Genomic DNA, 27,288 nt, shown 5'->3' with positions numbered 1-27,288 from the left:
ACTTCTCCGTCTACACTTGGATTATCAAAGGTCGAGCTACCGTGCCCCCTCCGCCTCCGAGATCCTTTCCCACGGCGACGTTCCTTGGTACCTCCATCCTAGTGGCAACCTCGATGCTAGTCTGGACAATCTTTCGTCGCTCAACTTAGTCTCCGTAGGAAGAGAGAATTAAAGGTCTCAAGGTGTGAACAACTTTGTATTAATTGTGGGATTTTATTTACTAGCCTTCGTTTTATGTTTTCCTTTGCGTATGCTTAAATGGTTTAGTTTTCTTGTTGTAGTTTCTTGCCTAACAAGTTGAACATCGCGAATTACTTGTAATCAACTTAACTTTGATGCATGAATAAATAATTCGTTGAGCTAAACTTTAATTCTCTTTTTAAACTCTTGTGTAACTCCACCATTGCATCACATCACCGAGGCTCGCGGTTCTTATTTTCTAGCTTTCGTTTTATCTTTGTTTTTATTTTCTTCCTTCTTATCTCTCCCCGTCGTCTTTTTCATATTTCTTCATCTTCCCCTCTCAACCCCTCGGCCAAACCTTCATACCAAGCTCCACAAAATTTTCCCCATAGCCGCCGGCCACCTTCCCCCATTAGCTCCTCCACCGCCGGCCACCCTTTAGGAAATTATTTTCATCCTTTGAAATTCGAATTTTGAATTTCAAATGATTTCCTAAATTAGAAAGCTATTTTAGGAAAGTTTTGAATCACATTCATGATGTAATTCAAACTTAATTTGGGTGACTTAATCTTGGGCGGTTTTCAAATTTTCAAATTCCACTAATTTGAAATTTGAATTCTTTCCTAATTTATCATTCTATTTTTGGAAAGTTACTAAATGAATTTTATTTGAATTTCAAATTCAAATAAAGTTTAATTATTTCTTTCCTAAACTCCACACCCCAATTAAGTAATCACAATTAAAGCATTAAAACCCTCTTTCCCTATGGTTACAGCCGGCCCCATCCACCTTGGCTTTAATTATATTTATTTCCCCAACTCCTAAGTTTTAATTTTATTTCCTAAAATCAGAAATCGGATTTTGGGAAATAAAATTCCCTCCTCAGCTTTCATTCAATGCTTCCCTTACTTCCTACAGGATTTGTTTCCTAAACCACTTCCCCACCCGTTGGAAACAAAATTGAAGCCACACCTCTCTTGGCCGAATTCCTCTTGACTTTAATCCTTAATTTATTCCCTAATCCTATGGGAAGGAATTAGGAATTAATTAACCTCCACCTCAGCCCCATTAAATCCCGTCACCTCCTCCCAGCTTACCGCCTTCCCTTATTTGATTTCCTCATAGAAAAAAAAAAAACTGTCCACGTTTCTCAGCCAATAATTAATGCAGCCGTTGCCCATGCAAACCCAGCTATCGTAAGCCTCTTAATTGCTGTTTGGAAGATCTAACTGCTGTCCAGCAGTTTCAGCTAGATTCTTTTTGCTGTAGCAACATCAAAGAAGCCTCTCGCCTCTCTCTCTCACGGCCTAGCCTTGCTGGAATATAGGCTGAAGCTCCTCTTCCATTTCTTTCTCCAACACTGACGGCTGGACCTCTTTTCTGATTTCTGTGAGAAGATCTGAAATACTTCAGATTTCTTGAAGGAATATTCTGAGAATTCATCTCAGGTTATTGGTGAAATCATTTGTCCCTAGCAAATTCGTTTTCGTTCTACATCAGGTGGGCAACAAACAAAGGTGAGTAATAGCAACTACTAGAAATCAAGAAAACAATTCTAGAATCTTGCATGGAGGCTGGCAATTTACTTTAACAATTCTCCCTTTATATCTCGGAAATCCTGCGACCGTTCCTTGCCTGCGTAAAGTCCACCAGTCCAAGCTTGTAAAATATATTACATGCTTTTAATTTTCTCGTTATTTGATTTCATAAGAGAAAAGTTATATTATGTAAATTTTTGTATTTACTGTTTTCCTTCTTTTCCCTCCTATTTCCGGTTTACATCTTAATCCTTTGTCCTTGCATCCTCTATACAAACAACACTTATCCTTCTCTTTGAAATAAGAAGAATTAGTCTTTTTCTCTTATATTTTCAACACTCTTATACATTAACTCTTCACAAGTAAATGTTCTGATCAGGTACGTATTAGCTTTGCTACATTTTCCATTTTTCTGTTCTTTTATTACATCCTTCTCAGTATTCCATCTAACTTTTTTTCCAAATTATATTATTTGCATTTCATAGTTTTTTTGTCCTCTTACAATTAAGTTCAAGTACAATAAACAAATGATTGTTTTGATGCCACGTGAATAGTATATATATATATATATATATATATATATAGCACACACTATTTTCTCATTTTATGCGCATCTACAATTTCCATCATGTGACAATACTAGTTTGCGCAAATTTGGTTTCAAATCTATCTTTTGGCAATTAACCAACTCATCACCTTGATCATAAGCGATTATGTCTCTTCTGATTTCGAATTTATTTTGAAGGTGGGCTTGTTGCATTGCGTTATGTCTGACAAGGAATATGACGTAATAATTAATTGTTTGTACACGAACTTATCTGAAGAGCCAAGACTTCCTTCAAGTTTTCATAGCAATGTTGCTGGAGCAAAGGAGTCTATGCGTATGCTTGTTGACAAGGTCAATCATAATGGTCAGAGCTTACTTTCGCGATCTATTGTCATCATTACTGTTGAGATTCATAATGCTTTGCTAGAGCTTTGCAATGGTCTTGATGTAGAATCCCCATTGGCTCAAATCTCTGTAAGTGTGACTAATGTTTTATTAATTATAGTCATACTATTGACTTAAAGAACATTTTCATCTACAGTTTTAGTTGTCTACTATCTCTTATCTTTTACTGCCTAAACTATCTGTATCAGTGATTTTAATTTGTGCTTCTTTAAATCTTGTTTCAATTCTGCCACTAATGGATTAGGTGACACGTTCTTTTCTGACATGATAATAATAATTTTCCAGTTGGAAGGCCTTTGGGTTTCTTATCGGTCTACATCTTTTTTTGAGATGGATCTTTATGTGACAATTCCTATATTCTCTGTGCTGGATATACGCTCTGATACAAAGCCAGAAATGTGTTTGATGCTTGGTTCTTATACAGATGTTTCAAAACCTGGTTGTAACAATTCAAGTTCATCTTCAAACTTCATTAACTCTCAAGCAAACATGCCCAGCAAGTTAGAAAACGAGTCTGACATGGAGGTTTCTAAGTTGACCATGCTGATTTTGGACTTTCGATGGCGTCCTTCTTTTCGGTCCTTTGTTATAAGAATTCAGCAGCCACGGGTTCTTGTTGTTTTGGATTTTCTTCTTGCAGTTGCTGAGTTTTTTGTCCCCTCTTTTGGGGCGATAACTGGCAGGGAGGAAACTTTTCATCCAAATAAGGATCCGCTTACTTCCTCTGATGATATAATTTTCTTAGAACCAGTATTTATGCAACGTGATGATGTTGTTCATCTTTCCCCGAGAAGACAGTTGATTGTGGATGGTTCTCATGTCAATGAGTTTACATATGATGGTTGTGGAAAAATATTATCATTGAATGATGAATTTGAGTCAAAGGGACAACCATATTCAGGAGCGATTATTGTTCTTGGGAGAGGCAAGAAGTTGCGTTTCAAGAATGTAAAAATCGAGGTGTGTTACTCAACCTGCAACCTAGTTCTCTTTACATGATATTTCAGGTTGTAGAATCTCATTTGTGGTTTGAAATTGTTTTTTATACCTTGAAATTTAATGTGTTGTTTAGCTTTTTCACACTGTCATCCATATATTCCATTATTGAACCCAGTCAGGAGCTCGGATAAAAAAAGGAAATCAAAGAACCTCTATCCTTCTCGGGGTATTGGAGGGACCCCTACATCTCTTTTCCTCTGCAAAAAGCATGGCTACCATACCCCACCAGCTAGATTCCACAGTACCAGGCAATAGCTCCACAAGATCAATAGCTCTCTCACAATCAACGTACAACAAGTTCTTGGATCAGAACTTAAGAGTATTATTGATATGATTTGGAGAAAAACATTGTCAAACCTCATAAAAACTCTCTTTCAATGATAAAATTATCAAAACAAGTAGTACGAAGTAGAACACCTGCTCTCCAAACCTCTCGAATTACAGCAGTCTCTTCTTATTTTAGGGTTATAAGAAAAGTATATATATTAAGTCACTTGATTAGAAATTCTAAATGGCTTCTTTCTTGTAGTTTGGCTTTTGTATTTTGATTTATTTGGTCATCAATTTATCTTTATTAAACTAAATGTTCCTGTCTGACGTTTTTTATTAATACACTAAGAAGTAAATAGGTAATTGAACTTCCGGTCTTCCTAGCAACGAATGTCTGTTCTTCTAGATTTTAAATTAATTCTAACATTTACTGCGATTATACTGAACCCTATACAACATACATGAACTTGCTCCAATGATAAAGCAGTCATTGGTGTGAATTGTTTGGTGATGATGTTAATTTTTGTTTGATGTTTGTATATTTATGAATTCACAAATCTGGTTTGAGGACTGTATGTGCTTTATCTCGCTGCATATTTTTTATGCCAAGGAAAGATAGGTGATTTCCTGATGCTGATAGTATCGTGAAGGCTAGAATGTTAATTGATCATCTGGAAATTATCCTTAGCTAATATATAAAATTAGTTCTGTATTGAATTGAATCTTATTAAGTTTATTTGTTTTAAAACTATTGTTTGCTTTTACTGTTTTCTTTATGGCATTCCACGCTTTTACCTATTTGTGTAGTTTAATTAGTACATCCTTATGTTTAATTCTCCTATTGCCATACGTAGTTTAATTAGTACACTAATGTTTTTCAAAATCAACCTGGATTCATGCCAGGTAGGTCTACTGTGGAAGCTATACATTTATTGAGATGTTTGATGAAGTATAGAGAGAATAAGGAGAATCGACATATGATTTTTATTGATTTAGAGAAAGCATATGATAAAGTTCTAAGAGAAGTGATATGGAGAGTTCTACATAAGAAAGGGGTTAATAATGTTTATATTCAAGTCATTAAAGATGTATATGAATGCAGGACCTATTACTTGTGTTCAAACACAAGGTGGTTTGACCAAGTATTTTCCTATTTCAGTTGGATTACATCAAGGATTAGCCTTAAGCACATATCTTTTTTGCTTTATTCATGGATGTTCTCACTAGACATTTGCATGAGGTTGTACCTTGGTGTATGCTTTTTGCTAATGATATTCTTCTTGTTGATAAGACTAGAGAGGGGGTTAAAGGTAAACTTGAATTATTGAGGTCAACCTTAGAGTCGAAAGGTTTTCATTTGAGTTGATCTAAAACTGAATATATGGAGCATAATATTTTAGTAGTAATAGATTTAGTGGGAGGATTGTGACTTTGGTTGATTAAGTCATTAATAAGAGTACACGTTTTAGATATCTTGGGCTATTGTTCAGAGTGATGGTGAAATAGATTGCGATATTATTAGTAGAATTCAAGTTGGATGGTAAAAGTGGAGGAATGCATCGAGCTTGTTGTGTGATAGAAAAGTCCCTCTCGAACTTAAGGGAAAATTTTATAAGATAGCATTGAGACTTGCAATGCTTTATGGTGCAGAATGTTGGCCATTAAAAGAGAAGTATAATATTAAGTTAAGTCTTTTAGAGATAAGGATGCTTAAATGGATGAATGGCTTTACTCTCAGAGACAGTATACAAAATGAACATATACGTGAAAAGTTTGGAGTAACTCTAGTGAAAGATTAGATTAGAGAGAGTCGCCTTAGATGGTTTGGTCACATAAAATGGCGGCCCTCCGATGGCCTTGTTAGGAAATTAGATCTATTAGATTTGACTTATGTTAAGAAAGGTAGTGGTAGGCCTAAAAACACATGGTTAGAAATTATTAGAAATGACATTTCTTTATTAGATTTAAATGAGAATTTAACTCTTAATACGACACAATGGAGAAAAAAGATTCATGTAGCCAACCCGCTTTGTGGGATAAAGGCTTGTTGTTGTTGTTGAACTTTAAGGATTATATTTCCCTTATAACCAATTATTTTGGCTTATGCTTTTATACTCATCAGAATGGTGCTTTATTGAGAAAGTGTACACACCTGAGCAATGATAGCAGCTACTCAATCTCTGAAGATGATGGTGTTGAGATTTCTTTCCTGGAAAAGGATGCTTTTCAAAGTAATGGAGAAGGATCAAAACCATGTCACGAGAGCTTAAGGGATACAAATACTTTTGATGTTGAATTAACAAGTGTAGCTAATCAAAGTCAGAACTTCACATTTGAAGCTCAGGTAATCTCATTTTCTGGAATTTGTTTTCCTATATATTTTTGTTATTGAATGCAATATTCCAGTTCCGTTGATCTCATGCTTGTGCTTGTTGGGGATAAAGAAGGAACTCTATGTAAATGACTTGGATCTGTTAACTCCATTATTTAGAGTATACAATTTTTTTTATAACACATATAATGGGAATAAAATTCAATCATAAACTCTATAGTTTTTTAGTGTCCTCTTTTTTAATTTTAATTCTCAAGAAGTTATCATAGACAGTAAAGTTTTACTTTGCGTGAGGCTAATGAAGAAATGTTATTTTACAATCAAATGGGGTAAAGGGTGAATCAGGTAATTTAAAGGCCCTTCTAAAATAAAAAGCTTTCTTATTTAATTTAGTTAATTTAAAATAAATCAAAACAACTATTTGTTGGCTATGAATGTCGTCTTGACCTCTTAATGGTAATTCGAGAAGAGTGTTAACTAATTAAGTTTCACATTAAATTTTTTGGAGTTTGATTGGTTAGAGATGGATACAACATAGAGATTTTGCATAAATTTTTGGAAGGTAGATTCATTGTACTCATGCAATGTACTTAAATGAATTTAGGTGTATTTGCATACTTTGTTCGAATACTTTTAATTTGATGGTGTGTTTGATGAGGTGGTCATGTGCTTTTTCCTGCCTTGGTGCATATCTGATTGCACTGGCATGCTTCTCGATGTAACAATATGATTAACAAATTATGCCATGCTTCTTGATGCGGTGACACACTTCTTGTGGCATTGACTTACTTTTCGAAGTTGTAACATGCTTCTCTGGATGTCACACATTTTTTGAGGTAATAGGGTAGAAGCTTCTTGAGATGGCATGCATAAGTCTTGAAAATTGAAAATTTTTATGCAAGTAGGATTTAAAATATTCAAATTTAATTATTTATGCAAGTATTGGCCATTAGAAGAATGCACGCAAAATTTCATTCTAAGGTTTAAAGTACTCATTTTGTTGGTTTTCCTGTGTTATGGATCAGGTGACTTTTGTTTATGATGGGTAGGAATTTTAAAATTTCATAATTATTTTTATTATTATAATTTTTTTTTTTAATTTTTAGGATTGTGGATTTAGTTTAAGTTAGGGAATCCTATTCCAGCCTATAGGCGGGTTGCCTTGTTCATTACAAGTCCCCTATTCTTGCTCGTAAACGAGTTGTTTTATTCATTATAAGTCTGTTCAATTGCGTTTGTTTAAAACAACGAACGTTGCATTTTAGAGTTAATATTTTTTGTGCTCAATGTACATTTAAACTTTGTTAATTGCATTTTAGTTAAGCAAATCATTTTATTGGTTCCTTGTTTGATTTTCGTTCAAACAAAATTATAGTAGCCTCCTAGCATCTCCCTATATAGGGGGCATCATCAGGAGCTTTGGATCTTCCCACCATGCCACCATACTTATCACAGGCAAAAAGCTAGTTGCCCTATCATGCTAAAACAGTATGAACGGGTACTTAAAATTCTTGCACGTGGCCAACAATGACGTGGAGAGCGACAAATTGTGAGAAATTGGTAGGGAAAACACAATTTTCTTCCTCTTTGTTCTTTATTATTTTGTTTTGAAATCCCCCTTCTTTTTTTCTTTTTTTGCTTGCTCTTTTTTTTTTTAGTTTTGTGATATATATATATATATATAAGTTGGTTGTTTGTTTTGCCCAAACATTATCAGTTTTGTGTGTGTGATGTCTGTACGTGAGTAGGAGAGGGTGTGGGTAGTGCACTACTAATTCCCTGGTCTTGCTCGTAGGTGAATTGTAGTGTGCGCTACTAATTCCCTGCTCTCACTCACTGGAGAATTGTAGTGTTCTTTGTAAGTTATTGATATTTCCTATAGGCAGATTGATAAGTTTGATAAGAGCTCCCCCTACCCAAATGTTCCTGCCCGTATACTAGTTTTGTATGCACTATGAATTACCCGCTGCTCACAGGTGAATTGTAGTGTTCTTTACATGTTTCTTGTCTTCTCCTGCAGACACTGCTTTGTGCATTAAGAATCCTTCATTCATACCCATAAAGAGTATATGTATTCTTTGCAAGTTCTTCAATATTGCTCATAGGCAAGTAGAGACCAGATGAAGTCACCAGCTATTTCATGTCGAGCTGCATTCAATGCCCATAAATTGGTTGATGTGTGCATCATGAGTTTATATTCATGCTTCTAGGCTAGTTGTTCTACTTACTACAAGTCCCCTACATATGCCCGTAGACAAGCTGTCACAATCATTTCATGTTTGCAAATTCGTGCCCATAGGAAAATTATTTTGCCCACTACAAGTTCATTTTGCTCTTTTGATTTTGAAAATTGTATTTAATTTCATTCTAGTTTTAGAATATTAATTTAGGTCCAGTTCCCTATTGTTTTTTACAAGCAAGCTTCATTATCGATCTCCTCTCTTCTTCAACAAATTGGGTATCATGATTATTACAAGTACCCTATTCTTGTTCTTAGCCATAGGTTAGTTGATGTGTTCATTACAAGTTCATTTTTCTTTGCCCGTAGACAAATTAGTATGTTCATTATGAATTCTTTCTTACCCCCCATATGCAAGATACCATATTCATTAAATATCCTTTGCTTATGTCAAATGTCATTCATTCAAAGCAATGAAATTAGCAGTTCAATGTTCTCATTTTCGTTCTCAACGAGCCTTCTAGATTTTGTTTAGTTGCATTTTAGCTTAACAGGATATTCTTTGTTAAAATTCAGCCATTCAACGCAGATAAGATCCAACGGCTACTGTGCATGATCCGTGGGACACATGACTCTCACCCAAATTCTTTTCATGTTTGGGTAGCTGATTTAGGAAGGATTTTATTAGAGTTATTCTGTAATTATTTGCTTTTGTATTAAGAGTTCTTGTATAGATTTATAAATAGGGAAGAAATCATGGAATGAAGCAAAGCCTTTTTCTTCTCAAACCTTTGTTTTCAACATTCTTCAATATTAGTAGTTTAACGATAAGGATGATGATGATAGTTGCATGCGGATTCACTTATCAAAATTGCATAAAATTATCATTCTTGTTTTGTTTCATGATGAGGGTGAAATAAGTGAACTACAATTGCGGTGATAAGAACAGAGGAAGGCGAGTGACAGTTGTGATTCGCTCAATTGTGCGACCATTGCCATTGGTGGACAAGAATGATAATTGGGTTTGATAGAGCAGTGTTGTGGATTCATTCGGCTTTGAAATCTATAGATTGAAGGGATGAAGGAACTTCTCGCACAAAATAAGGTGGAAAGGAAGAACACTCATTTTGCTGCACATAATATTTTCATTCATTAACCACTAATAATTAATTACAAAATATAGGTCCCTATTTATAGAATTTGAGTAACAAGAATAAGGCTATTTATTTAAATGCAATTCTAATTATTTCCAAACCTAGGGAGCATACAAATCCTAGTCTATTTTATGTAAAAGAAGGTTATACAACCTTATAAAACAAATAAAATAAAATAAAAAAATATAATAAATAAAAAAAATCAAATAAAATGCATGAAAATTTGGCGTAAATAGAAATGAGTCAAAAAAGACATGAAAACTGGTCCAATCTAGCACCATAATATCCCAATTCAATCCGCTTTGGTTAATCTATGAAAATTTTAATTGTATGAACTATACTTAAGCAAGTATAGTGATTCCCTACCTTCTTAATCTACACCACTTAATTCTAACCTGTGCAAAACACTGCATCCTCTCAGTTTGATCGCTCATATTTGATTAGGAAGGTCTGCAAGTGATGAGAATAACAGCAGTTCAGGAGGAAATTAACTCGCTATGATACACCTTCCTTTAAATTAAGTTTTTTTGCCTATTCAGAAGGCCAGGCATTTCATAATTAGTCAACCTGTTGAAAAAATATATCGGGACCAATAATTCAGGGGTTATCATGATAACTTGTGGTTACTGAAACTGAATCTTCCCACTCATCCTGGAATCTAGTTTTAATTTTCTCTTTGAATATATTGAAATGAACCGAAGGAGACTACCTTAAGTTTTGTTTGAACTATAAATTGCTGGTCCTTATATTATTATATACAATACTTAATGATAAAAGTTGACATTTGGATGACCTCTCAGTTGCTACAATCTTTTTTTTTTTAGTTTTTCAGCAGATTTAATCTCCTTGATTTATTTGTGTACCCATAGATTGTTTATTCTTTTATTTAAACTGAAAAATAGATTTATGTTCATGTTTTTAGCTTAATAGCTTTTTTTTTTTTTGTAATTTTGAAATTTATTATTTCATCTTATAAAATAGCTTCAACGGTTTGTTCTGTATAGCAAGATTTATAAATTCATCCTGCCAAATGATCAGGTTGTCTCCCCGGAATTTACTTTTTATGATAGTTCAAAGTTGGCTTTAGATAATCCCTTGCATCTTGAGAAGCTTTTACGGGCAAGATTGGACTTGAGATTCATGTAAGTGTATCCTACGGCATTCAGTATATTTTTTTTTATACTTCACCCAACGTATGGAACTTCGTTTTCCTTTCACTAGTTCTATGTTGTTGATTTATCTTGTGATTGTGCAATCACAATATCATTAGCTTATTCCTTTGTTATCCTTGCTTTACTGGACAGGTATGCTTCAAAAGAAAATGACACATGGGCTCGAGCTCTAGTGAAGGATTTTACCATTGAATCTGGAGCTGGCCTTCTTATTCTTGAGCCAATGGATGTCTCTGGAGGATATACTTCTGTCAAGGACAAAACCAGTATATCAATGTTGTCAAGTGATATATGCATCCACCTATCACTTAGTGTAGCCTCACTCTTACTTAAGCTGCAAAATCAGGCTTTTGAAGCGGTACAATGTGGCAAAGTTAACCCCTTGGTCTCATGTACGAACTTCAAGCGGATCTGGATTTCACCAAAAGGTCATTTGAAACTCCATGAACTCCAAATCTTTTTGTTCGTGCTTTAACTAGCATATGATATGAATTCCGTTGATTTTTTTTTTTTTTTGGGTTACCGTTTTTGTGGAGTAGAATACTTAAATTTTTTAACTTCAGGTGCCTTGCCTGGATATAACCTGACATTTTGGAGGCCACAAGCTCCGTCAAATTATGCCATTTTAGGTGACTGTGTGACATCAAGGTAATCGGGAAAGTTTATTGTATTCATCTGATATCATTCCGATTTCACCATTTTTGGAGTTGAATAATAGAATTTTAATGCTAATCACTACAAATCCTCTACGGTAATAATGCAAATACTGTACCGTATGATAATTGCTCGTGGTTGACTTCTAAATTGATTTTGTGATTTATACCACAAAGTATAGTGGAAACTCTTGCTCAATGTTCGAGGAAAAATCATGCCCAATGTTATAGAAAATCTTGACTTAACACTAGTAGTGCAATGCGCTAGTTTTTGGGAATGCATAGACGGATATGCATGCATGCATGCTTATACTATTAATTTCAGCATATGTACCATGACTCAGTCTTGGCGTCCTCCACTCAACCTGAGGTCTCAAAAAGGATAAAAATTTCCCACTCATGAGGAATTAAATTTTAGTAGGAATATATATATATATATTGCATTTATTTGTGTCTGTTTGTATGTGTTATCAAAATTATAAATATAAAATATAAAACTATCTTTGCATTACTTTGAATGAACTTATCACCAGTTAGCACACAAATACAAGTGAACTTGTGGACAGAAATGAACAAAAAATGCATCAAAAAGTGTGCTTAATGGAGTATCAAAATACATGTACCGGTCTCGTTAAGAAGCATCAGATATGATTGATGAAAAAGTGTGCAAAATAACATCAAAAAGATTTGGAGGATAATTTTGAACTAGCAAAGTGTGTTCTAACATATCTTTTATTGAAATCCTTGTCAACTGAATGATAATTTTGAACTAGCATGTCTTTTAATGAAATGTTTGACACAAAGTTTCATCATAAAGCATGCAAAACATATTTGTGATACATATGCAATGTAAATTAACCCACTTTTAAAGACGTGAAAACTCATATCCTAGTCTTTTTTTTTGTTTTCAAGCTGATCTCAAATGACTTAATGTCATCACGTATCTAACTCGACTAAGAAATTCCTGATGAGACATGGTATTTTCAAAAGCATAAAAATATAAAAATACAAAAAAGCAAGGAAATTCATAGAAATAGAAGAAATTTTCTATAATGATAAAAATGCAAAATATCCCATTAAAAAAAAACAATGTGTGGTCAATAAAAGAAACAGTAAATTGCGCAAATACTAGCAAGCGTTAGAAAATATTAGGATGGTTCCATTTCCCTTGTTTTCTTATTATATCGAAGTGTGTGCGCTTGTTACAAAATATTTAAAAACAAAAAAATTCTCGAAAATCTAAAGAATTAGCTATAAATATTGAGCTAAAGTATGTGCTCCTTGCTCGATTCTCTACTTGCAAAATGTTGAATGAATAAGACCTATAGCCTAAAAACTATCCAAATTGTTAGGAAGTAATTACAAATATCCCTTGCAATGTCGAACTGTCCTTTTCTGCTGTGGATTGGGGACTAATAATTCAATCAAGAGTTTAACCAAATATTTGGCAGTTCATTTGCATAGTTCCGTTGGACCACCTTGCACTAGTCTTTGCCTTTAATGTCTTCATGGAGAAAATTCATTTAATAAGAAACTTTATGGTTTGCCCTGCCCATAGAATGGGTTTCAGTCTTAATATTTGAGATTCTCCATTTTTGTGGTTATAAGGCCCATTTTAAGGTTATATCCACTACAAGAAGGCAATTAGAGTCAACAAGGACCCTTGATGCAGGACTAAGTACGAAATGTTTTAATTCATTTAGATTTTGCACAACTCTTGATTAGAATAATTAAGAGCAAAACTTCTAGCAGTTAAAACGACAAATCAAAACAAATAAGGGGTCACAACCGCTTAGGCCAAATTACATAGCAAAAGATTTGAAACTAACAAAAATAAAATAAGAAAGCAACACAATGACGAGTAGTAGTTTCAAAGAAATTCCTAATCTAACAATAAGAGTTAATAGGCATAAGGCGCACTCAAACCCTACGTTTATTAAGCTTTAGCATGAGCATAATGGAGTCGTCCTTCATGACTATGAACAAATCCAAGAGAAATTAGATTTAGGAAATATAAGGAAAGGAGTGTGTGTGTTAGATTTTATTCACTCAATTACAATCACTCCCTTTCAAAATTAAAAAAAATTAAACAAAATATCTCATGTTGAATTTGAATTGAAGTTTTCGTAGTCTGGAGTCTGATTTTCCTGAAATGTTAGTACACACAAGAGCAAGTGCAAATCTTCTGAAATTGTTAGGAGATAACTATACATTTGAACAATAATGTTTGGAATCATCAAAACTACATAATTTGCATAAATATAACTCATTCAAATAGCAACTATTCAAACATTAATATTATTATTGTCACGGTTCATATGTTCGGTCTCTGATACGCCCTGGCAAAGTGATGGATCGAGAACGGCCGTCAGTTTGAGCCGAAGAGTTTGAAATCGTTGCGTGGATAAAGCTTTTGTGAAGATGTCTGCCACTTGATCCACTGTGCTAATTGTAAGTAGATCAATACTATTGTTGTTGATATGATCCCGGAGGAAGCGTTGATCTATCTCAATATGTTTGGTCCTGGCATGAAAAACAGGATTATTAGCAAGTGCTATTGCAGACATATTGTCGGAAAATAATTCAGTAGGAGTGGTTAAAGGGATAGAAAAATCCTGAAGAATTTGTCAAAGCCACAGAATATCTGCTGTAACGGATGCGAGAGCTCTATACTCAGATTCTGTAGATGATCGGGCAACCGTGTGTTGTTTCTTGACAGCCCAAGAAATTAATGTGTCTCCCAGAAACAAACAATATCCCGTTGTTGATTTTCTTGACACTGGATCACCGGCCCAATCCGCATCCGAGAATGATTTGAGCTTAAGCGAGCTTCTAGTTATAGGTAGACCAAAGTTCTTTGTTCCCTGAATGTACCTCAACGTGTTGCTCTGTCGGATTGTGCATGTGTTGAGAGAGGAAGTTGACTGCATAAGCTGTCTGGTCTTGTAATTGTAAGGTATTGAAGCGAGCCGGTAATACGTCGAAAGACAGCAGGATCAGATAGATGAGGATCGGGTTGTAGAGTTGTGGGAAGCTTTGTGGTGAGCGGATTGGCCATTGCATTGCAGCGACTTAGCTTGGCTAGTTCAAGAATGTTCTGAGCGTAAGACATATGAGACAGAAAATATTTGTGCGGAAGTTTTTGAATATTTATTCCAAGAAATGAGTGAGCTTGCCCAAGGTGTTTTAGAGAAAACTTCTGATTGAGCTGATTTAGAAGATGAGTGATTATTGCTTGGTTGTCGCCAATTATAAGCATATCATCAACGTAGATGATTAGAAATATATGAGATGTGGCCGTTTGAAAAACAAACAATGAGGAGTCAGATTTACTATGTTTAAAACCAAGAGCAAGCAGAGTAGAGGTGAGGGTATGGTACCATTGGCGTGGTGCTTGTTTGAGGCCATAAATTGATTTTCGAAGATGACAGAAGTAATCCGGATTGATGGTGTCTTCGAATCCCTTGGGTTGTGCCATGTACACAGTTTCATCTAAGTTCCCATGGAGAAATTCATTTTCTACATCAAGTTGGTGAAACGGCCACCCCTTATTTAGCGCGACAGTGAGAAGTATACGAATGGTTGGTAGCTTGGCCACCGGGCTGAAGGTCTCTGTGTAATCAATGCCGTATTCCTGACGATTGCCTTGCGCCACCAAATGTGCTTTGTGCCTAGTGACCAATTTATCAGCGTGATGTTTGGTGCGAAAGGTCCATTTGCTGCCAAGAATAGAAGCATTTGCCGGAGGTGGTATTAGATCCCATGTGCCTTGACGTTGTAACACAAGAATTTCTTTAGCCATTGCTTGTCGCCAATGATGATTCTTGACTGCCTCGGCGTAGGTCTTGGGATCCTGAGTGTGACTGACAGGCTGCACCTGATGAGTTAAGTTTAGGATTTGGCGAGGTTTGAGATTACCTGTTTTGCTGCGAGTAACCATGGTATGAGTGGTCTCAATCTGAGGTTTGTTTAGAGTATTGTGGTTGTTTGAAGTGGCCGTGTGAGGCGGAATATGTTCTAATGATCGTAATCCAATCTCTGGAGGAGGATCTTTGCTGACCTGAATACCAAGTATAGCGGGTGTAGGATTAGTGTGATTTCCAGAATTACTTAGAGTTTTTACCTGCCCATTGTTCTGCTGATTGCTCAGGGAGTGCGGTATGAGAATAGACGCTGGAAGATCTGGTACAGACACCGATGGTGTTGTCGGTTTGTTGGCAAAAGGAAAGTGTTCCTCGTCGAACGTTAGATGCCTTGAGAATTTGATCTTGCTAGAATTAATATCTAGACATTTGTATCCTTTGTAGGCATCTGAGTATCCAAGGAAGATGCACAGTGTGGTGTTCGGTTGGAATTTGTGACGCAAGTGGGTTGGCACTAACCGATAACACGCACACCCAAATGTTCTTAGGTGCTTAAATGACGGGGCTTTGTTGAACAATAGATGAAATGGTGATTTATGATTTGTGTTAGTGGATGTCATGTGGTTGATTAGATACACCACAGTGCTTGATGCGTCTGGCCAGTGAATGTAGGGAACAGAGGCATTGTGCATAAGCGTTCTTGTTGTGTCAATAAAATGCTTGTGCTTTCGTTCGGCTACATCGTTTTGCTCTGGCGTTTATGGGCATCATAGCTGATGGTGTATGCCATTTTGTTTTAGATATGATAGAAGCTTGTTGTTGACGCATTCTTTTCCGCCGTCAGTGCGCATACATTTGATCTTACAGGAGATTTGGTTTTCAATGAAAATTTTAAACGTTATAAATATATCCGTGACCTCGGACTTTTGACGCATTGGAAATATCCACGTGTACCTGGAGAAATCATCAACAAACAAAACATAGTATTTGTAGCCTTGAAAAGTCATCAACAAACAGAACATAGTATTTGTAGCCTTGAACCGATTCGACGGGGGCCGGTCCCCAGACGTCAGAATGAATCAAGGCTAAAGGGAACGATTGTCTATTAACTGAAATTTCAAACGAATTTTTGTGGCCTTTTGAGGCTTTACAAGAATTACATGTAGGAACAATAGAGGGTAATTTGAGATGTAAAATGTTCTTTCATATGTCTTGAAGAACTTGCTTATTGGGATGACCTAGGCGCTCATGCCAGAGACGAGCATTGGAGCTAACGGTTGCTAGTGCCTTGGCTGTAGATGTCAAGTTGTGACTCGGAAGAGGGTAGAGCCCTTCTCGACAAGGTCCTGTGAGAATCGTTTGATGACTCTGCAAATCCTTAAAGATAAAACCATTAGGAGAAAATTTGATATATATGTTGTTATCATTGGTCAGTTTGGAAATTGAAAGTAGGTTGAATTGAATACTGGGAATATGTAACATATTGGATAGAAGAATCTTACGATTCAGCGTTGGTAAAAGAAATTCGCCGGTGTGAGCGATGGGAATAGAGCGTCCGTCTCCTATGGTTATAGTCTCCGAGCCGCGATATGGTTGTGCTAACAAAAGGTTGTCGAAGGAGCTGGTCATGTGCGAAGAGGCTCCGGAGTCTAGATACCATTCTTGCAATTGTCTTTCTTGATTAGCAGCCAATGCTCTGTTTGTTTCAGCCGGTTGTCGAGGTGTATAATCCATGTTCAATCTGTGTCAGCACGCTACCGCTGCGTGACCACGTTTATTGCATATTTGGCATGTTATGGAGGATGAAGAACGAGGCTGCGAGTTGTTGCTTGAGGAAGTTTGTCCGCGGCCCCTTCTTCCGCGGCCTCTGTAGGTGTATAGCGCGAGATTAGGATCAGATGAAGTAGTATGGCGAGCTGATTCCATTGCAACATTGATCTCATCGCTGAGGAGCAGAGAGTAAAGATTATCTAAAGAGATTGGTTGAATCATAGTGCGGGTGGATGTTTTGAAGGCTTGATATGCCGCTGGCAAGCCATTCAAGATGTAGAGGATGATATCCTCTGTGTCGACGGTTGAACCGGCAGCAGCAATATTGTCGACTAACGTCTTGATTTCTTGAAGGTATTGTGACATCGTGGCATTCTTCATCGAGGTGTTGTGCACTCAACTAAAATTAATTCAATAAAATAAGGTAAAATAAATCAAACTCAAATTAATGTCGATTCGAATTGAATCGAGCCCGACAAGGCCTAATCGACTCGACCCAAAAGCGCTCGAGCGCAAATCAAGACAAAAACGAGGTCAACAACGCGGGCGCGGGGGCAGCGCATGCAGTGCGGGCGGGCAACGATAAAGGCGGGATTCGAAAATTTTCGAATTAAACGGGTTGGCGGTTTGACCCGGCAACCCGCTGGGTCAACCCGAACCCGACCCGTTTTTTAAACGGGTCGATTTCTGGAACCCGAACCCGACCCGTTTTGAAATCGGGTCGAGTTCAACCCGGATTTTCCGGGTCGGGTTTTTCGTGTCGTGTCAAATATTGACACCCCTACATTTTCCTATAGTGAGTTTTATCACTGGGAATGATAACTTCATATAGAGCAAAATTAACTAATCTGTATAAATGAAAACTGTCAACTTAATTTTATAAGAACATGGGAGCTCTAATGTATGGGTTGCAAACTTTGGATTGAACCTTCTCTTCCCTCATAAGTAAAATGCGCCATAACCATCAGACGTACAGGCAGACGTTTTTACGTCAGTAATATCGGCACCATTATCGGTGGATGTTTCAACGGTAATTTAAAAGCGCATTATTCAGTGGAATAACCGTCGTAAAGTTATTGGCGCACATTCCTCCTCACCTGCATTTCTTAGTTGTCCGACGCATTCTCTGCCGGTGGACTAACCGGCGCATCGTGCGCTGGCTTACTTAAACACGAAAAACTATGTATTGCGCACCATTCGTAGATAACTACTGGAAAACGTACCAGAGTATCATGCGCCGGCTTACTTAAACTTGACAAACTATTTCCGGCGTCTGCGCCGCCGGTTCTTTACGTCTGGATAAAAAATTGGAAATCCGGACAAATACCAAGTAATACCGAGTGCTCGGTACCGAGCACACAAGTGACATGGCGTTTTGTTATTGGTCTCTGGACGCGTTCGGTGTCCAGAGACAATAATTACTCGCGGCTAGGGGATGGTAATCACTTATATTAATTGATCTTAGAAAAAATATGAAGTATGAAATGGGTGGGATACAAATTTCTCAAAGTTTTAGGCTTAGTTTGGGGCGACTTTTTTAGTAAATTTTTAGTTTAAAAAAATAAACATTTTTTTACTAAAATGCTACTTTATGAAGCAGTAAGAAACAGGGGCGGATCTAGTGTGGGGGCACTGGGGGCACGTGCCCCCACAGCCCTTTTAAGTCAGCAGTCGCATGAGGTAATTTGAATTATTTATTCATTAATTACGGAATAAATCATTTACTTTTTTCATCCCCAATGCATTTAATATTCCACTTTTCCCCAAAACTTTCCCGCTGGCAGCTATCCCGTCCCGCAAATTACTTCCTCTCCCTACTTTGGCCCTGTCTTCTCATCTCTCACGCTCTTACTGGCTTCTTTGTTTTCCCTCCTTCGGCACTTCCTTACTGAAAGCACAGAGAAGAGAGAGATAGACAGAGGAGCGAGAGCAAAAGAGTCATATTTTTTTACTTCTATCTTCTTCCCTAGCTTAACGGCTTGCTCTTCGCAATCGCAAAGAACCGATGAAAAGAAGAATTTTTTTGAATGGTGGGAGGACTGATGTGGCCTAGATGAGATCATAACTCAGTTACGGTGTAGTATTTCTATATTTTTGTGCAGCTTTTTGACGCAGATTTGTTTTCCAATTTTTCATTGATTGAAATTTCACACTTGATTCCTCTAGATTTCCCTTTTATTTTCTTCTTTTGATAAAAAACGATCAAAAGAAAGAACTAGAGTTCTTGATCTTTTTTTTGGGTGGTATTACAATCAGGTAAATCCTGCGTATTTGGATTTCCCGGATTTGACTTCCTTCTGTTTCACATTCCTCTTATCTCGTACAATAATTTTATCGGTGTTGATTTCTTTCCATTCTTTCTTTTTTATTCCTGCGATGAAATTTTTGTCTTCTGCAATGTCTACAGGCTACAGCGGTTTAATTTTCTACACTGCTCTATTTATTCTGATTGCAATATCGCCTCCACCCCTGCCGCCCAGTTACCAGTCGCCGGCCCACCGTCACGCACAGTTCGCCGTAACTCGTAAGAATACTGAATCATTTTACCTAACTATTATCCTATTATTCAAGTTATTTTTCTTTACTTATGAGTTTCAATTGAAAATTGGAATGAAAGCACAAATCACAAAATCACATAATCTGTTTGGGATGAAAGCACAAACCACAAAAATTGTTTAAAGCATAAATAAAATCCTGGCTCCGCCCCTAGACTCACCCGCCTAAACTTAAAATTTTGTGCCCCCACATGAATAAAATCCTGGCTCCGCCCCTGGTAAGAAAACGGTCCAAAACCCTTATTTTGAATTTCATCAAAAAAAAACTTTTTATTCAGCATGTTCATCTAAATAAAATATGATCATGATTAAAATTGAAAAATAGTACACACAAGATATGTATAGCTATTTATTTATTAAGTTCCCTAAATTAAAACTTTATTAATTTTTAAAATTATGAATAATTACATTAAATAATATAGCAAACTAAAATATTTTAAATTTATATCTTATTAAATATTTTTATGTTCATTATTTATAAATAATGTAATTTATATTTAGATAATTTGTCATATTATTGTATACTTTCAAATTATATATAAATTAACTTTATAATTTTATTTAAAACTACATAAATATTTTCTCGTACGACATTTAATATAATTTTATAAGAGAAATTATTGTAGTGATTTTAATTAAAAATATAAAATAAATTTATATATAATTTTGAGAGTATAAAATAATATGACAAATTATATAAATACAAATTATTGTAATTTTATAAAACAGAATTATTGTAAAGTTGATTGACATCATTTTAAAATTTATTTATTTTTAATTTGTTTTAAAAAACAATTTTTAAATGATATCATTTAATAAAATTGGTCAAAACAACAACGGCTTCCGCAGCACAAATTGCTGCTTAGATTTTGTAAAAACGCAAGAACAGGGCAGGAGACAAGAACAGAAAGAAGAGAAGAAGATGAAACCAGAAATTGAATTTCTCAATTTCATGACCCGACGGAGTGTCCAGGAGACCTATATAAAGATCACCTCAGGGTGATATACACGTGTACAAATATTGTTGGTTATTATAATCTGTAATTAGAGTACGTAAGTTATTTATTGTTCTAATCGCGTCTGGCCAGTAAGATGTGGGCATTGAAGCCTGTTAACTAATATAAAAAAAAAAATAAAAGGAAGAAAAAAAAAGAGGGCATGAAACAAAAATTCAAGAGATGTATTTCTTCATTAGTTTGATGCAAAATGCAGTCCTACTGTCATATGGATCGTCGGTGGATGCATCTATAGTGATGCTTATCAGGTTAACAAACCAAAATTTTAAGATTCACTACAATTCTATAACGAGTACTGTGACTTTTTCCTTCAGTTATGGAAAATTGTCAGGTCAATAGACTGAAATCTCAAGATTAATTTCAATTATATAACTGCAATAACATTCACCTAGAGTTATGAATGATTATCAAATTCAACCAAGCCCAAATAGCTAGTAAATAAAAAATTGAGCTGATGAGAGATAGATTTCTAAGACAGTTTATAATTTTTTATTTGTTAATATAAACACCATGTTTCTCTTCACCATATTCTCTCATCAGTTCTACTTGGATTAAAGTAGATGAAATAAATAGATGAATCTTTCGTGTTGACAGATGAAACTACAACATAACTCTTGAAAGAGGTGACTTTAGTGTAAGCAAAATTGCTAACAGATTACATTAAAGCCTGAAAGATGGAGTATCTACGGTACTTAATTCTTAAGCTAATTGATTGATAATATTTTTTGTTTATATACACAAAAGAATGTGAAAACTAAAAGTTTTGTGCATTCACGAAAAGATAAAAAAATAAGCAGTTTTTTTTTTTTAACTATTACAGAACAACAATTTGCTTCTCTAAAATATTAAAATTGAAATATAAAATTATATGTAAATTCGTAATATAATAATCAAGAGCCAACTGTTTAACAAAAAAAAAAAAAAAGAAGAGAGTGTGTATGTGCTATCACTATTTCAAATACAACAGACACATTTCTTCAAATACTTCGCCTCCAAGGCGACCCCACTTGGCAAAAACGACGCAACGATTCAACTCAAAACCGTTCTTCAATGATGCTGTCAATAAAAAGAGAAAAAAAATTGAAAGAGAGGGGATCCTTTTTTTTCTTGACCTTTATTCGGTGTTGATCAAACTCCATTGAACGCCAGACAAAGCCGACGCAACCTCCGATTGCGAACTGCCGGCGATCACAAGCCCGTCTCCAATTACAAAACCAAATTCCTATCTACAGGTAAAATCAAGTCTCTTATTTTGCAGTTCCGTTGCAAAGCCGTCACCGCCCTTCTTTGCACGCAGCCGCCGCCTTCTCTCTTACATCCGCCAAACCCTGCACAGACAAATGTTCGGCCCTATGCGAACGCCAAATCCCGCCACTAATCTTCACTCGACTCCTTCTCTCACAGTCGAATCCAAGCCTAAATGCATGCACTGCTTGTCGTTGAACCTTCACCACCGTCTTCAATGAATATGTTCTCAACTCAAACAAAGATCATAATTATTGCACTTTTTACCATGCCTCTTACGTGAACCTGTCCATTTTGTAAGTAACCGTAAAAGCCTTGGCTAGGCCTGCAAGCGAACCAAACGTTCGACGAGCTACTCGTTGTTCGGTTCGATTAAAGCTTGTTTGCGATCGTTTAATTAACTAAACAAACAAACTTGAACAATATTTTAAATACTCGATTCTTAAATAAACAAATTTGAACACTAATGTGTTCGGCTCATTTATGTTCGCGAACAACATCATTTGAAGTTCATGAACAAGCTCGACATTAAGCTCGATAAAAAGCTCGATTCATGTTCGATTTTGAACTCGTGAATAAGCTCGATGAAAATAATTAATATTTGACTATAAAATTAATAAATATAAATAATCATTACCTTTGTTACATAGACAATTGCTTTTATTATAAATGTGTTTGTTCATAGATATGTTCAGGAATGTGTTTGTTTGATAGTTAAAAAAATTAGTTAAATATGTTCGCGAACAAGCTCGATAAACACTAAACGAACGAACATGAACTGAACATGAACCGAACATGAACACTTATTAATTTAAATGAACCAAACATGAACACAAATGCTAAAGCTCGAACAAACATGAACCAAACATGAACAAGCTGATATTAAATGAACACAAACATGAACACTCACATACTCGGCTCGGCTCGGTTCGTTTGCAGCCCTAAGTAGTATATATATAATATAGGGTATAGTGTAGTTATATATAGTATAATATATTTATATAGTATAAAATAGTATATATAGCATAATATAGAGCAGTAGTAGTACATTGTAGCATATATAATATAGTGTAATATTATAGTATAGTGTAGTTATGTAGTATAGAGTAGTAGTAGTATAGTGTAGTATATATTGTATAATATTGTTATATAGTATAGAGTAGTAGTAGTATAGTGTAGTATATATATAATATCGTGTAATTATATAGTATAAAATAGTTGTAGTATACTTTAGTATATATATTATAGAAAAGTTATATAATATAATGTAGTTTTAGTATAGTGTATATATAGTATAGAGTAGTTATATAGTATAGAGTAGTAGTATAGTGTAGTATATATAGTATAGGGTAGTAGTAGTTTAGAGTATTAAAGAGTAAAAAAAATAAAAAACACATCTTTTTACGTTCCCTAATCTCTCTAAGAAAATAAATAAACAAACAGATGTTACAAATTCCATCGCATCTTAGATAACTTAAACATTTACTAGGGTAGCAGGAATTTATATTTCTCTTTAATGAGTTAATTGATGATGCAGAATCAGATGCTATCCAGCAAATTTTTAAGTTGGAAACAGAGGAAACAAATTTTCTCTCAATTCTTCATTGATACATGTCATGCATGGCATGGATGCATGTCTTAGCAGCATAAATCGATGACTTTGTTCATTGAGAAATTTGATCCAAACGTCTTAAAGTACAAGGACATGAATGTATTTATAAAAATCAATATAATCCTGTTATGACTACAGATGATCATATCTAAAAGAATGGCATTGATTACATGCTGTATCAAATTAGAGCTTCTTCCCTAAGAAACTATGTACTGAGCATATGATATTACATAGAATTGTTGGAAACATAAACTCACATTTTTATGGTAAAATTTCATTTGTAGATTTTATCTTTATAGGCTTGTATATAACACAACTCAAACTCAAATCAAACACAATTCAAACTAAAATCAAACACAACTCAAACAAACTCTACAAATTTCCATGCAAAACTTCCTATAACCATAAACGAAACTCTACACAACACTTTCTGCAAGCTCTCCAAAAGTCCCTCATGTACGAGCCCCCTGCAACAAATAAATTAAATTTATTTAGCATTACAAATAAAATAATGTTAAATTTGGTGCTAAAGCAGAAAATGCTGTAGTAAATTATCAGTACACTGGTACCAAAAAAAAAAAAAAAAGTAAAGCAATATATTAAAAGAAAGGAAAACTACTATAGAAAAAGAGCACTAGTGTTACAACGACAACTAGTCAAACTAGTAAGTACAATTACTGGTAAACAACCAACAAAAAAAAATCATGGTGGTCTAGTTTCAAACAACTACTGTCCAATCAAACAATTAAATTCAAAATAATGGGTAGCCTTGTTTATAAGGACTTGGTTGTAAGACCCACTATCCAGCAACTTTCGTAGGAAAGTCGTAAGCCCGACCTTAGGGAAAAGTTTTAGGTAGAAATTGACCTAACCCCTTAACCCAATTAAAACCCCCGGCCACTTCTAATAGAAGCCTTGAGTCCGACATTTGAGGAAAATGTTTAGGTGATAACACAAACCTAAACCCCTCACCTGGGCATCTTAGTCTAAACGATTAAGTTGTAAGACCGCTTTTTTAGGCTACTTCCTAAGGAAGCCATAAGTCCTACCCAAATAACTAAAATTCTCGGGCATCCTAGTCTATATGACTTGGTTGTAAGACCCACAACTTGGCCCGCTTAGCTTATAGTGCTACGTCGTGAGACCCATCAATAGGCAACTTCTAAGGAAGCACTAAGACCTAATCCAAATCCAATTCAAGCCAAATTCAAACCTCTAGGTATCATATTCTATAGGATTAGGCTGTAAGACCTATTTTTGGGCAACTTCTAAGGAAGTAGTAAGGCCCAACATTTTAGGAAAATCATTAAATAAATTGTAATGAACCTAAATTCCAAACAATTAAAAATAAATCTCTGGGCATCCTAGTCTATAGGATTAGGTTGTAAGACCCACTTTTGGGAAACTTCTTACTGAAGTCATAAGCCCCACATTTTAGGAAATTTGCTAAATAAATAGTAATGATCATAAACCCTAAACAATCAAATTCAAACCTAATGGGCATCCTAATCTATAGGATTATGTTGTAAGACCCGCTATCGGGCAACTTCTACCTGAAGTCGTAAGCCCCCACATTTTAAGAAAATTGTAAAAATAAATAGCAATGATCATAAACCTCAAACAAGCAAATTTAAACCCAAGGGTATCTTAGTCTAAACGATTAAGTTGTAAGACCCACTTTTCGGGCTACTTCCTAAGGGAAGCTATAAGTCCTACCCAAAAAATTAAAATTCTTGGGCATCCTAGTCTAAAAGGATTAGGTTGTAAGACCCACAACTCGAGCCGCTTAACTTATAGGGCTAGGTCGTAAGACCAACCGTTAGGCAACTTCTAAGGAAGCCATAAGACCTATCCAACTGAAATTATTCGGGCAACTCCTAACTGGAGCCGTAAGCCCCAAACTAAATAAATCTTTGGGCAACTTCTAATTGGAGCCGTAAGCCCCAAACTAAACAAATTAACGGGCAACTTCTAAGGAAGCCATAAGCCCCAACCCAAATTAAATCAAACTAAAATCCACATCTAACCACTTCAGTCTACTCGGGATCCCTGAGATGAGGCAACCCATGGCTGCTAATCAGATTCCCTGGACACTACGGTCAATGATTGCTAGTGTTGGTAGACTGAAATCTACGGTATACCCGGGACGACGGAACCATGGGATCTTGATCGGGTTTACCTCCATTTCCCCTACTATTGAGACTAAAATTAACTAAAATTTATTTCATCCTTAATCGAGAGTTCTCTCTTACGTTGTAAGAGGAGTAATTAACTATGGGTGCTTGCGCTCATAGGAAGTAAGAACCCCAGATCTATAAATCCTGACACTACCCTCAGGGGAAATCTGGTTAATTTCAATCTGACTTAAGGGAAGTGGAATCCTACGGCTGCAAAGCGGGATTCGTGCATTCGTGCCATTTTTTCTTGAGCCAACAAAGCCGTGTGAAGTAGAGTCCGAGCAGTGCCAACTAAGTGACGGTGCTTGCGTTCAGCAAGACCGTTTTGTTCTGGGGTGTAGGGGCTGGATAGCTGATGTTGTATGCCCTTGTGTTGAAGAAATGTATTGAAGTTTTGGTTGACATATTACCGTCCGTCATCAGTACGCACAGTTTGAATTTGCCTGTTAGTTTGTTTCTCAATGAAAGTAATGAAATTAATGAAGATTTGCGTGACATCAGATTTAAACGTAATAGGAAAAATCCAACTAAAACGAGAGTAATCATCTACTACAAGCAAATAGTAACGAAATCCCTTATGTGAGGGAATCGGAGAGGGCCCCCAGACATCTGAGTGAAGAAGAACAAGATGAGTTCTTTTCCTGTTTACAAAGTTAGGAAACACTAGTTTGTGGCTTTTACAAGATTTACAAAAAATGCAGTTATTGAGTTTGTGCTTAATATGCAGCAACAGATTGTTGTGAGAGATAGTGTTGAGTATGCTTTGGTGACGATGCCCAAATCTTTCATGCCAATTTGGCTTTATTACATGAATGGAGAAGAGAGCTTGCTTGGTTGTTTCTTGTTTCTTGATCGAGATCGGATATAAGCCTTCCTTACATAGACCTTGGAGCAGAATTTTGTGAGTCTGCAAATCCTTACAAACAAAGCCATTAGAATCAAACGTAATAGAAATATGATTGTCACGAACAAGATTGGATATAGAAATTAAATTGTGTGAAATGGACGGTATATGAAGTAAATGAGATAGAAATAACTTATGATCCGGGGTAGGAAGGATTCCTGTGCCTGAGTGAGCGATCGGAATAGACCTTCCGTCCCCTACCGTGATTTGGTCTGAGCCTTGATAGGATGAGGCGTGAATGAGATTGTTCGAGCCGTGTGTCATGTGCGATGACGCACCAGAGTCAAGATACCAATCCGTTGAGTTTGTCTCTGTAGATGCAAGAAAAGCGTGGTCGTTGTCGTTGACTTGAGAGGATGGCGGTGTGTAGTTTGCATTATGCATGTGCCAGCAAATATCCGCCGTATGACCACGTTTGGTACATATTTGGCATATTAGAGACGACTTTGGTCCTGGTTTTGATGGTTGATTAGATGTTTGTTGTTGTCGACCTCACCCACGACGGCCTCTTCCCGCATAGTGTTAAGAGAGGTGTGAGAGTCAGGATTGTTGGAGAAGCATTGTGTGTCAGCTCGAAGATGAATTTCTTCACTGATTAGCATAGCATTGAAGTTGTCGAGAGAGATTGGTGACTGCAGTGTCCAGATGGAGGTTTTGAACGACTGGTAAGGGGGAGGGAGACCATTCAAGATATATAGAATGATATCTTCGGTG

At 35.9% G+C, this 27,288-nt stretch overlaps 2 protein-coding genes across 2 annotated transcripts in view; one reads left to right on the top strand and one right to left on the bottom strand.

Annotated features, from left to right (window-relative positions):
• LOC110098611 overlaps positions 1–11,437 on the top strand; it is a 99,033-nt gene extending 87,596 nt beyond the window's left edge. The window contains exons 15-20 of the mRNA XM_028698330.1: positions 2,467–2,742; positions 2,959–3,633; positions 6,065–6,286; positions 10,646–10,749; positions 10,912–11,207; positions 11,343–11,437. Coding sequence (XP_028554163.1) covers positions 2,467–2,742; positions 2,959–3,633; positions 6,065–6,286; positions 10,646–10,749; positions 10,912–11,207; positions 11,343–11,431 — 1,662 coding nt within the window. The 3' untranslated portion in view covers positions 11,432–11,437. The remainder of the gene's footprint in view (positions 1–2,466; positions 2,743–2,958; positions 3,634–6,064; positions 6,287–10,645; positions 10,750–10,911; positions 11,208–11,342) is intronic.
• A 5,604-nt stretch (positions 11,438–17,041) lies between these two features.
• On the bottom strand, positions 17,042–17,431 carry LOC110098610. Its single transcript, XM_020825489.1, has one exon. It carries the CDS (start codon positions 17,429–17,431, stop codon positions 17,042–17,044), a length of 390 nt encoding a protein of 129 aa, XP_020681148.1.
• Positions 17,432–27,288: the final 9,857 nt, after the last annotated feature.

This window comes from Dendrobium catenatum, unplaced genomic scaffold (genome assembly GCF_001605985.2).
Source record: "Dendrobium catenatum unplaced genomic scaffold, ASM160598v2 fragScaff_scaffold_124, whole genome shotgun sequence".
In the NCBI taxonomy this organism is placed as follows: domain Eukaryota; kingdom Viridiplantae; phylum Streptophyta; class Magnoliopsida; order Asparagales; family Orchidaceae; genus Dendrobium; species Dendrobium catenatum.
The sequence above is the reverse complement of the archived record's forward strand: the minus strand, read 5'-3'. Positions and strand labels throughout refer to the sequence as shown.